This window comes from Zingiber officinale, chromosome 9B (assembly GCF_018446385.1).
Source record: "Zingiber officinale cultivar Zhangliang chromosome 9B, Zo_v1.1, whole genome shotgun sequence".
In the NCBI taxonomy this organism is placed as follows: Eukaryota; Viridiplantae; Streptophyta; class Magnoliopsida; order Zingiberales; family Zingiberaceae; genus Zingiber; species Zingiber officinale.
The window spans coordinates 49,835,159-49,848,504 of NC_056003.1; the positions used below are offsets into that span (position 1 = coordinate 49,835,159).

The following is a 13,346-nucleotide window of genomic DNA, read 5'->3' on the forward strand; positions in this document are numbered from 1 at the left end:
GGTTGTGTGTGCAGATCCATATAACTTGCGATGTGATTAACAATAATAGAGTCGACAATCACACAGCATACAATCATACAAGATGGTGCATGACACAAGACATGTAGATACTGACAGTATATATATACCTCCATATAATATGTACCAAAAAGGAAATAAATCAACACAAAGATCTAGGTAACAATAAACCAGGTAAACAAACCAGATATGTCAAATAACTAGTCTACTACACCGTAGGGCAATGTATGTCACTATTTCTATGAACATGAGTAAACATGGCAACAACCAAGAGAATATAAGCATGAATGCATAACAGATAAGAATATAGACAACTACAAAAACCAAATAGTGACATACCAAAGCAGATGCAAACATAATCATTACTACTAGCTATAAACTATTATGCATATCTAAAATGACTATATCAAAGAGATAAGTCAGAAGTACCCTCCTCAAAAAGAAGATCGTATCCGAAATAGATCTCACGTTGAGACACACATCTCGAATCAAAGTCTTGTACAAACATGCATATAATCTTAGCTAATTCAAAGTACACCAATTAACTAAGTCCAAATTTCCTATTAAACCAGGATACTCTAATTCATCATTTAATCTCGGTTAGCTCGATAAATCGGACCTAACTCGAAATCTAGATTAAATTCAATATTTAATCTCAATCATTTTCGAACAACCTCTTGGACCAATTATCCCTAATCTTCTTAGCTTAATTCGAATCAAGCTAAAATAGAAATCTAAATTTGACAACTCACCCAATATAGCCCTTCTCTATTGAATCACAACCGGAGAAATTACTGCTAGAAACTAAAGTCGAAGCCAAGATGAAGTTGCTGCTGTTAATTATTCCCGATCAACACTTGTTAGCAGGAATTCAACAGGATTATAATTCTACAGACTAGATCTCTAGCCAAACAAAATTCATGTGAATACCTTGGTTAGCAATAACACGGAACAGAACTGGAGATGAAGATGCTCACCTTGCTGGCTGTTTATCTCTCTGCCAGAGTAAGTAGCTATCGGAGACCTATGACCGACACCTCCCAAACGCTACTGTCAGATCCCTACTGCTTTGAGGAGGAGGCAAGGCACAGTAGAGATTAGCAAAGGATAGAACAGCAAGCCTTACCTCTGTCACCTACCCGCGCTCTCAGCTTCCGGTGATCTAGGGCACGGAGCGCCAGCAACAAGGCAAGGAGAAATCGAGAGCATCGGGGGAGGGAGGCTCGGCACTGGTTGCTTGTGCCTGTAATGGTCGGAGGTGGAAAAGAAACTGGCCGTCAGTGCTAGGGCAGAAGGAAGAAAAAGAAGACCGGAGCGACGACCCTCGGTGGCGCTCGGGTGGCTCTCGTCCACTGGTGTCGACCATGGCAACCGGGAGACGTGAGAGGGGGCGGTCAGCGATGTGCAGCTTGAGAGAAAAGGAAAAGACGCTCGGCGGTGACGGAGATGAGGAGAGGTGTTGGCGGCGGCGTGCGACTCGGGAGAGAAGAAGAAGATCGACGATGAGAAGAGGAGAAGGAAAGGTTCGGCGGGGAAGAAAGAAATAGGGCACGGGAAAAGGGAAAAAAAAAAAAAAAATTTAAGGAAATTAGCATTTCCTCATTTAAATCGGGTAGGTTAAACAGGCTTTACCTTAGCCTAGTAATTCATCCCATTAATCTACACCATACAAGCTTCGAAAAATTTTCAGAAAATTTTTTAAAATTCTTAAAAATTTCGTTAAATATACTTGCCTATTAAACTTTATTATTTTAGTATTATTTGTTGCCATATTTTACACATTTTAAGTGATAGAGTTTGGCATTGAAGGCGCCTTCAATGCTATGGAAGGTGCCTTCCATCCCTTATAAAAGAGGCATTCGACCAAGGCTTCTACAACATTAATTCTATGAGCTTCTACGCGTCTGTTTGGCATTTCGATTGCTCCGGCTTCATGTTGCTACCCTGCTATGACTCTACTGCACCCAACTACTACTAAGGAGTCGTTCAACACCGAGCTCAAGCCGACTGTCTACAAAGAGTGTTGAATAACAAAATTTAAATTCTATACTTAATTATTACAAAAGGAAAGAATAGCTTGTTACACTGTTCCTATTATTCTTTTTGTACTTGATCCCCTCTTCTGGTGGTTCCGAAAGAGATTATTAGTGGATTACCCATCGAAAGATCTGCATGACCTGGGTCTTGGAGTAGGAGTCGTCGAAAGCTCCAAACCAAGTAAAACTAAACGTGTGTTTTCTTTTTCTTATTTTCTCATTATTTAGCTGTCTTCGTACTTACTTTTAAAAATAAAAAGAAAAGTTTTTTAAAATCACGTGATTCAACCCCCCCCCCACCCTCTCACGTGCATCTTGATCCAACACAAGGGTTGAACGAGTACTGTATCACCTTGTCATTTTTATATCTCAAACTATCCTGAACTCGGACATAGCCAGGGTCGATAAGCCATCGAGCCAATAATAATTAAGCTCGAGCTCAACTCAATTTCTAATCATGCCGGCTCGAGTTCAGTTTGATCTCAATTAACTTCGAGCTCGAGTCGAGTTTTGACCGAGCCCCTCGCGAGCTGCTCATGAATAGCTTGGCTCATTTACACCCCTAGTTGCGACTAACTGGGTCTCTAGTTCAGCTATGTGGGCCTATAGATTTTCCGGCCTTGGTTAGCGAAATATCATTAATTGGGGCATGTGCTTAGCCTATCCTGTAAAAGTTACTCTACTAAAGCTCGGATGGGCATGTCCTTGGTCGTTGCTTCCTTGTTCTTCCATGCAAGGGCTACTGAACCATAAAGGGTAAGGTTCAGCCTGTGCTATTCTTGGACTGGATCTTGGGATAGCTCCGCCACGAGAGGGATGCCTTCACCTAGCGAATCCTCCCAACAACCCGAAGGACTCGGATCCATGGGAACATACGAGGGGCATGATTCCATGTGGGAAGTTCCTGGTTCAATAGAAGGCAGGATGACTGGGGTCCTAGGAGATAACAAGAGAGGCACCAGGGGAAAGTTAGCGGTAACCGAACGACTCTCCAACCCGGCTAGTGCATCTGGTTGTTGAATTGGAAAATGAATTAGTGGACCTAGAGATCTAGGGATATGGCTAGGACTTGTGCAGAGGTGGATTGGCCCGAGTTGATAGTCGAGAATCCAAATGGGCGACGCCTTTTCCTTGAAATTCTAAGAGGGCTTTCGACTCTGCGAACAAAGTCAGTCTCAAAGTGCTAGATCGATGGGTGGGATACATCCTCGACTCTCCTATCAAACTTGGCACTCTTGTCATCGATTGGGAAGCCACCTCTGTTAGTGTTGTAGCCGGAGTCATTGGTGCTCCTTCCTCATGGACCACCTCGGTAAGATCAATGATTACCACTCTATAGACTTCCAATTCTACTGTAGTAAGTTTCATCACTTTGTTCAGCGATGCCCTCATCATCGTGTCTGTTGCAAAAATAGCATGCCTTCAATTAGAAATTAAAACTTGTGATGATGAGAGTTTTTATCAAACAAAGTATTAAGAGGAGTCGGTCTTTATATACCCAGAATCATATTTTTTTCAAAGACATATTTATATTAAAATAATAAAATAAAATAAAATATAAGTCCCTACTATTTTATCAAAAAAATTACTTTGAATTAAATCAACAATAAAATCTTATTTACACCGTGTAATTTTAATTTGATGATATTTCAAATTTCGACTATTACCTGTAAAAATATAATAAGAAAATATTAAATATTAAATTTAAGTAGTTTATAATAAACTGTACTTAACAAGTATATAATAAACAGATAAGTGCACTTAAAAAGTATTAAAAATCTATAAATCATATTTTTATATTTTTTTTTAAGTGAATAAATCAGGTTTATGTTGGTAGTAATTTGCTTGCATCGAAAAAAGAAAAAATAAGAAAAAAAATTCATACAATTGCTAATAATCTATTTTTTCAACGATATTTGGGTGCATTTCATCCATAATTTATTATTTATACAAAAAAAAATAAAGAATATTTCGAGAAAGAAGAAAAGATTGAAAAAAAAATATTACCGGACGATTGAGGAAGGCAAAGGAGGCCTTCTGAGACTGAAAGAATCATCGACAAGGTGACGAGGGACAAAAAAAAGATACAAAGGATGAGATTTGAGAAAACAAGTGAGAATATGAGAAGAAAATAAAATAAAATTCTTTGATGATAGCTTTAAATAAGATTGTAAGAGAACATAATAATTATAATTAATTAAAGTGCTGGTGCCGTTGGAATGTATGCTGTTACTGCTGTCCACAAAAAATAAAGAGTTTTACTTAAAATCTAATAGTTGTACTTGTTCAGATTTAAATTTTAATTATTAAATTTATTTTAAAAAAATTAATACTAATAGGTCCCAATTTTATTGGGGTCCTAGGCATAGATTTTAATGGCATATACCTTAAGCCGAACCTCGTCATCGGAGGATGAAGATCGGTATACGTGAGTCTCACTTGGCAAGTGCTACGATGATAACGGCGATGTGACCTGAGAGTTAGGGAGTATTCAAACAACAATTGAGTTCAAACAACAATTGAGTGCTACAAGGAGCTACAAACCGAGAGAGAAGGGCTCGCAATGAAAAGGAAAAAATTGGGAGGACTATGCTGGAGGTTCACAAGGCATAAAAAGGCTTAAGTTTGTTAATGAATATTTGGTTCAGAAGGAGCTAATTTATGAAGGAGAAATGGAAGATTGAGAATACTAAAAGGGACTCAATGTTGTAGAAATAAAAAAAAAAAAAAAAAACACACAACCCGATCCACAAAGATCTCACAAATGAAAATACCAAGGAATGATTTATTATATACCACTTATCTTACTTTGCAGAAAATTATTAAAAATTATTTTTGGACAAAATTATTTTGGGAACTCAAATTCGAATCCCTTACGCTAAAATCCCCTTTCTACTTAATGTTATAGAAATATAGATTAAAAAAATAACTTATTTTTACTAAGCATTTTTAAGCATATCAAATATTTTTAAAAAATCTTAAAATCAGTATTTTCTTAAATTGCTAAAATATGAACAACAGTGCATCAATTTCTAATAGGGGCGACAAATAGTTAATGTCCATTTGGGACTTCTTGTTAGTCGCCACCCAACAAAGAGATGATCTAATTATTTCAATTCAATCAGCAGAATCGAAAAACAGTTACTTTTTCAATTGATTCAGACTGTTGCGAAATCACAACCGAAAATGAAGAACAAGAGACGATAATTTCATTAGATAGGGTTTCCGAGAAAAGGATGCCCTAGAAGAATTCTCCCAGATTTTTCTTATGCCACACAGCTTGTTGAATTATTAACAGACGATACAGTTTCTGAACAGCTACTAGAAGTTCAATTTAGACAAAAGTCAGTGAAACCTCACAAGTTGAAGAATGAGACGAAAAATAGAATATTGCTCGCTAGGAGGCTGCAACCATATCATAAGGGTAAGGAAGGTGTACTAGGTTATATCGACAGCAAACTACATCCGTCTGCGCAATCGTCTTCCACTCACATCGACGCTGTCTAGGGAATTGAGGCCCAGGTTGCTGCTAACACTCCTCTTACGGCACGCTGAACCGGAGTCATCATCCACGACAGCAACAGTTTCCAAGAGCTCCGCAAGCACGGTTGGGCATGTGGCCTCCAAGTAGTCAAATCCTTCAGTCTGCATCACAGCTGCAAGTAGATGTAGACTTTGGAGTTTGGACAATAAGAAATAAACTATGGCTACTTGCAATTCAGATTTTATCCCATAAAAGGAAGAATAAATTGAGGATTCACAATAAATCCAGACAATTTTTGAGACTTATATGCATTAAAGAGAACAAGGAATGAAATAATTATTCCTTTAAAATAATAAAAAAGTCAACTCAGTATACGAAACTCCCGCCAATACGGACTCTTGGAAAAGGATTAGGTCTATTGTATCAACCTTTTCTTATATTGCAAAAGGTTATTTCCATAACTCGAATCCATAATCACCGGGTCACATGGCAGCAAAGAATTACTTTAAAAAATAGAATAGATATAGAATTACTCTTATGTTTATTCTCCTAGCTAAAGACCTTGATCTGCTTAACCTATTCTTATGTCTCACTAACCCACCTGGCCCAACCTACCCAAACAACCATTGCATGAGTCAGCTAACTTGTTTGGTTCACTCAGCTTGGTTCTTAACTCAGCAAGTCATTCCAATCCAACTACATTTTTCATCCTGACTAACCCACTTGACTCATCTAGGTAAACCCACCCCACCTGACCTATTTTGCTCATTGGCCTAATCAGGTCATTCAGATCATTCACATATGTTATTTAAAGAATAATAGATAAAAATAATCATTATTTATTGGATAGAACAAGGAATAACAATTCCTTATGAATTTGAAATAGTTAACGTGCCATAAGAGAACGAAATGGCCTAGGAATAGAATATGAATATATTCGTTTGTTCTCATGGAATAGAATATACATAGAATGATTATTCTTATGTTGGTTCATAGAAATTTTATAATAAAGAGACAAGAAATAGTTTTCACAAAGATAAAATATCCCTACATGATAGATTTTGTTTGACTCATCTAACTCGCATAATTTGCCCAATTCAGTGTGATCATCTAACCTTGTTCCCGACTCAACAGGTCAATTAGCCCACCTTTCTAGTTTGACAAGCTCATCTCTTCCTCCTTAACTGCTAAATGACAAGTTCAACCCGCTCAACTTGCTCGTCTGAACTAACTCAGTTGATTTGACCACTAGATCCGCCCAAACCATCACACTTTATTAATCTGGCCTGACACCACAGAACTACCAAGTCTGTTAAGTTTGGCCTGATTGGACTGCATAATTCATTTGGTCTGCCCAAACCATCATAATCAACCTGGGCCATTGCGGCTAGCTAAATCTGTTAAGTTCGACCCAATTGGACTGCATGATTAATTTAGTTAGTCCAACCGACCTAGTCAACTCTACCTTACCTGTTCAACCTGTTCTGGTGCACGTAATCCACTCAAGCTGCCCAACCCAACAAGTGCAATGAATCACCAAACCTGACCAATTGCCCAACCCATCTAGCGATCACCCAAACGGTCCAAGACCTGCCCAAACAAAGTTCTTAATTTTTTTGGAGAGTTAAATAAAGAAAGGATATGCATTATTTGAAGAATGAAACAAAAATAATGAATAGTTATTCCTAAGGCCCAAGTAAGAAATAGCTATTCCTTATGTATGAAGAATCACAGTTCCATCGGAAAACAAGAATCTTCATAACTTCTTTAACTTTAGAAGACAACAAATAAAAAAAAATTATGGAACATAAATATTCATATCGAGCGTGTAGAAGCTGGTATCTGCATTACGCCAGAAAATTGACTATTCAAACATAAAATAAAAGGAAAGTTTCTTACTGAAACTAAAAAAATATTTATCATAAAAGCTAAAACTTACCTCCCAAATTCTCTCGAATTGCGATAAATTTGAGACACACATTTTTCAGTTGAACACATTGATGTTGCTCTGCAAGGGCCAAAGTCGTTGCTACTGTATCAGCAGTGATCCCCTCACACAATTTAGCTTCACACAACAAACTCAACCGCTCCAGACCATATCTATCGGCGGCGGCCAATAAATGTTGTATTATTATTGTGGATGTGGACATAGAAACTGAACCAATTAATTCATGAACATCAGGGAGTTCGTCAGAATATATAAAAATAAGCATGGCCTGCAACATGGACAGGAATGTTAATTAAAAGAGAGTTATAGATTGCTTAGTACTCACTAGTCATGGACAATTATTCTTAGAAAATTCTGATAAGAACAAACTGTTGGAAGCAGGATATGAATTCAAGTGCTACTTAACCCAACCCAATTAATGAATTAAGAGGTAGGATGAAAAATCAGATTATAGCATCCAATCACTGAGGACAGAACCATGGTCATTAGAACAAGGTTTAGCATGTGCTGAGAGATACAAGCTTCCTATGGATCACAACCATCTTTCTACCACAGAACTTTTCAGCAATCTCAAATATCAAACTCTATTGTGAATTTGATTCATTGGAACAGCTATTTTAGTCTGTATAAATATAACTATTCTTATTCCTACATTAGGTTGCAAAATTGACATAAAATAGTTATTTCAAATTCAAAACGAATAGGTATTTTTGCTCAATGTCTTGTATATGTCCCATACGAGCATGTTATCAACTTCAGCAAGAATATATCAAAGTCCATCCCGAGAAAAAATTAGGCAAACACCAAAATCAATAATTAAACATCCAAGCATTAGAAGGCAAGAAATTGAGAGAACTTATTATGATTTGTCATTTATACATGCACAAAAGCTCAAGCATCATTGATATTGAACATAAAAAACCTAACAAGAATACTTGAACCAAAACCTAATCATCCCAAGTACAGATTCAAACAACACAAGGTTAGACCTGAAACTACCATATGCACCTACGATAGTAAGTCCAGTAGTTATTCTTACTCCTAAATTGTACTACAGAAGTTGCTGGAAAAGTATACTATATTTCCAGATTTGAAGATCAAAACTGAACAGCATGAGAGAATTCTTTTTCAGTGTTGATCCGGCGGTAAGAACAGGAAACCCCCGTTCTGGGGAGTCAACGCCACGTGGAAGTCAAAGGGCCAAGTGGCCGACCGGAGAAGGGTGGTCCGACTGGAGAAGGGTGGACTGACCGCCCGGCCGGCCGGCCGGTGTCTAACTGATTGCAAAAGGGGCTCGGCAGGAGTTGGGGTTCCGACGCTCATTGAACAGGATCGCAAGGCCAAGCGGATGTCACGCTTGGCCAAAGACATAAGGTAGCATACTGCTAACAGTCTCCACAGAACATGTTATCAAGAATCCCCCAAGTAGACCACTATATATGACCGGTCGAACATAAGGAGAAAAGGACAAGGGACATCTTCTGACAGCGGGCATGCTCTATAATTCGGCCATACTCCAAATCTTACGACCAGGAGTTCCGCTGTCCCATCGAAGACGTGCTCGGACTGTAGCAGTATGGGGTCATGTAAGCTCACTGACAGGCCTTTACTGGGGTATGGGCTGAGGACACGTGTACACCTCGGTATGTGTGCACCCGCTTCTCCATAGCCCTATATAAAGGCTCTTAACCTTCGCCGGAGGTACGCATTCTACGATTCTTGTAGCCACTTCCTTGTTGAGCTTTGCCTGACTTGAGCGTCGGAGGGTCACCGCCGGGAACCCCTTCGCGGCCCGACTTCTGTGCAGGTTCGCCGGAGGACCGTAAGACCGGTCGGAGATCCACGCCAGTGACTCGGAGAGCGCCACGTGCCCAGCGTCCGTTGATTCAGCTTTCGGACAGGATCAAGTGTAAATCACATATATAGAAAGGAATCCTTTCTTCCTATAATACATTCCCGATTTGAAGCAAAGTGATAGAACAACATGAAAGAATTCTTTTTCTTTGTAAATTGCATATATAGAGGGAATTCCTTTATGAAAAGAACAATAGACAAAAAGAACCGAAAGCACAACAATGTGGTGAACAATGATCATGTATGTCATTTTATTCCATTAAAAATAAGTCATAGAAAAAAAAAAAGTACTATGATATAGTTCATATGTTTAGCAGAGAAAAACACAGTCCACTTCTTATACTTAAACAAGAACTGTATTTACTTTATCTGACATTTTAATGAAATATGCTATAGAACGCTTCAAGAATGTTTCAGAGTAAACTTAGAATTGTGATGTCATTACCTTGAATACAGGAGGTTCCTAAACAAGAACTGTATTTCCTTTATCAGACATTTTAATGAAATATGCTATAGAACGCTTCAAGAATGTTTCAGAGTAAACTTAGAATTGTGATGTTATTACCTTGAATACAGGAGGTTCCACATCATCTACAATTACTCTATCCACGTCAGGATTCCCAATAAGACCAAAGAATTGAGCATTAAATACAGGAGAGCGAGCGGCGAGAATTTGCTTGTGTGCTTGAAATGTCTCATCCCCAACCTGGAAAACAATGTCAGAGCCAATGCCAGATTTTAATAACTCCTTTAGGCATTGACCCAAGTCTGATGATGGAACATTGATGGAAAACTGGGTTGGTGTTTCAATGCGGTTTCTAACGACGCCCACTGTGCAATGCATGACCAAACAATCATCCTTGAGATAGTCTGATGTTTCTAAGGCTGTTCTTCTGTAAAATCTCTTGTAACCCCTAGTAAAATGTAAAAAATCAACTAGAATTTTAATATAAAAATATTAATCATAAGAAAAGCTTAGTATGATAATTACATCAGCAACAAGACTATAAAAAGGAAATAAGAATACAAAAGATTAGAAAGCTAGAGAGAATATTAAGGTTGAGAATTTAATACAATAGAATGATAGAACCACAAACTGAAGATAGATTGGGAATACATGTCTAGCAACAAAAATGAACCTCATTATCTGCAACAAACTTAGAGAAACATTTCAAGAGTAATACCCAAAAGATTGAAGTATTGAGAACATTGTTTACAATGAAGGTGTGAATAAATTGTTAGAATCGAAGTGTGAATAAATGCCAAATCAGAGTTCAAAAGAGACAACTCTGAAACATGTTTTCTTGATATCCAATAAAGAACCAGAAAAAGAGTTGTTTGATGAGATATTCACAGTATAGAAAAGGATAATGATAGATCAAATCAGACTGTTAAGAAGGTTACATAGTAGATGTAGGTAGACAACCAAATATAGATAGAAGATAAAAGAAAATATGATAAACAAAATGACGCAAAAGAGGATATGACTGGTACATAGACATTTCAAGGCTTATACGTTACAATAATTCAAAGGCTTACAATGAACTTATATATTTCATTTTCTTCTAAAATTACTCATAAGAACGAGTCGGAGATTTACAGAAATCCAAAATCTAATGTGCATTTTGCATATCATCAATATTTACATTGATGTGTTTGAATTCATATTTGCATTGACGGTATCACAGCATGTCATAGCACAACCTCCTGCCCACCCCCTACATTTCCAATTTTCCCCCCTCGTCATAGTCGGCATAAACTGTAGACCAGGCCATGACTGCACTCTGCTCTAGGGTTTTAAATTTTCTCCAGAATTAAGCTCACACACATCCAAGGGTCAAGAACCCAGACCGAAACTGGCTATAACCCCAACAATCTGTGCACACCTCTCCCAACCAACACTATTGCTTTCACGTTAGTTAATGATCATCTTTTACCTTCTACTACAAGATGGGAGTGAACACAATGGCACACTTGATCTGCTACATGACCACACTAAAAATGTTATTTAAGAAAAATTCAATTTTGCAATTGATTTGAGCACTTTTAGTCTTAATTTTCTATTGTATGAGAGAAAGAGAGAGAGAGAGAGAGAGAGAGAGAGAGAGCAGAAGAATGAGACTTGGTAGCAGTGACTTAAAATTTGCTGATATTAAAGCTACGATTTCTAAGCAAAACAGCATCTTCCTCTCTCTCTTCTTAAATTATGCCTCAATTTGATGCATCATGAATCAAAGTTATATTCTATTTGTCTTTTGATATACTATCTGCATGATTTAAAATTAGTTTAGTTATTGAATGTAACTTTCAGCATTTCTCTTTCTCAGAATTGAAGCCACACTTAAGACGTGTATTTTCTCTCTTCTAAAATCTTTTCCCTCTCCCGCTTTCAAAGCTATCAGCTAAAACTTTAGCATCCTCCTAACTTTTCTCTTCTCCCAAGGTAGATGCTGAAATGCTAGTTTCAGTTCTTTGGTCCACAACCTCTCTCTGCCATTCTCTTCTAGAAATAAATATCAGATAGTACTCAAATTTTCTCAATTTAACTTGTTTATGTAAAAAGAGATGGTATTGAAGCCTTAGTCTATCATATTTCTCTGAGACACTTCACAATTTGTCAATTCATTTTCATAAATCAGTATCCTACATTATATTTTGTTTGAGAGGCAATTAAGGAAGAAGAATTTACTCATTTTGCAGATGAAATTAACTCAACCAACTTCAACTCAAAGCAACCTATCTCAAAGTCTCTCAATCATTGCACTCGAAGACAATGAGTAGAATAAAGCAAAAGAATAGAGTGCTAAAGAGTAAACGAAGCAACCTTAGGTAAACTCAATTCATACATCTCAATTAGAATTACTTTGTTTATAGAAATAGTAGAGAGAAATTATTCAAAGAAACATAAATTTGGAGTATAAAAATAGTAAAACGAGCAAGATTTTTCATTCCGAGAGAGACAACACAGGACTCACCACATGCTCCCCCTATACTTGAGCGTGTACGGCCCGCCCTCCAGCGCCCGCTCAAAATGACTGTGTACCTTGTGGTTCCCCTTTCCGCTCTGATCGATCATGGTGAGCTCAAAGAGCGCCCGCACGTCGGTACCCTCGCTGGCAAGGGCGATGAAGACGGACACATAGAGGGAGTTGTCCTCGGGGTTCTTACCGTCAGGGTAAAAGTATATAGCCCACTGGAAACCCCCCACGGCGAAGGTGTCGCTTGACATGTACTTCCCCGACCCCATCCCCTTGGCCAGCGAGAAACCCTTGATGGTGTACTCGTGCGAGCCGTTCACGGTCTCGCAGATCGATTTCGAGCGGGATACGTTGAGCCCATTCTGCTCTCCATGTCCGGCCTTCCCCTTCTCCGTCTCCTTCTCCATATCATTCCAGGGGCCGAGATTGGAAGGTCTCGCTCCCGCTCCGGCCTCCGGGCCGCCTGAACCCTAACCCTAACCGAAGTTCCTCCCGACTTCAACGCGAATCGGCGGAGGATGGAAATGCCGGGAATCCGAAATCGATTTAGGAGGACAATTTCGCGCAGCGTGAACGGCGGCGAACCGATCGGAGCAGGAAGAGGGAGCGGGGAGGGGCGAAGACAACGCCGCGGACGACGAAAAGGGCGAGTTAGGTTCGGAAAGGGGAGGAACTCAAGAAGCCAAGAAAGGACAATTCTATATAGAGAGAGATGGAATTCAATTTCATCGTATAAATAACAGCTACTAAATTTGTTTGCCAAATCCTTTTTCTATTGTCACCTAGACATTTTTGCATATCTCGACGTATTTATAAAATATTTTTCTCTAAATAGCCGGGTAAATAAAAAAAAGCTGTGCTTTTTAACTCTCCACCTTATGCATTTTTTAATTTAATTTACTAATGAAAAAAATTTATAAGATTAAATTAATTATCTTTAAAATTAGTCAATAAGAATAATTAAGTTTATCAATTTTTTATTTAGCTCGGGACTATTGTACATAGTTTGATTTTCACTCTAGCCTAAG

General features: G+C 38.2%; 1 protein-coding gene across 2 annotated transcripts; it reads right to left on the reverse strand.

Moving 5' to 3' along the window:
• Positions 1-5,241: 5,241 nt before the first annotated feature.
• LOC122023649 (BTB/POZ and MATH domain-containing protein 3-like) lies at positions 5,242-13,020 on the reverse strand. Of its 2 annotated transcripts, none has more exons than XM_042581878.1 (4): positions 12,316-13,020; positions 9,906-10,254; positions 7,478-7,754; positions 5,242-5,699 (listed from the first exon to the last, which is right to left on the reverse strand). In XM_042581878.1, exons 1-4 carry the CDS (start codon positions 12,723-12,725, stop codon positions 5,695-5,697), a joined length of 1,041 nt encoding a protein of 346 aa, XP_042437812.1. In that variant the 5' UTR covers positions 12,726-13,020; the 3' UTR covers positions 5,242-5,694. The 2 variants fall into 2 exon arrangements, with proteins under 2 accessions (XP_042437812.1, XP_042437811.1); XM_042581877.1 differs by having other exon boundaries at positions 5,242-5,710; positions 12,316-13,018.
• Between the last annotated feature and the right edge of the window lie 326 nt (positions 13,021-13,346).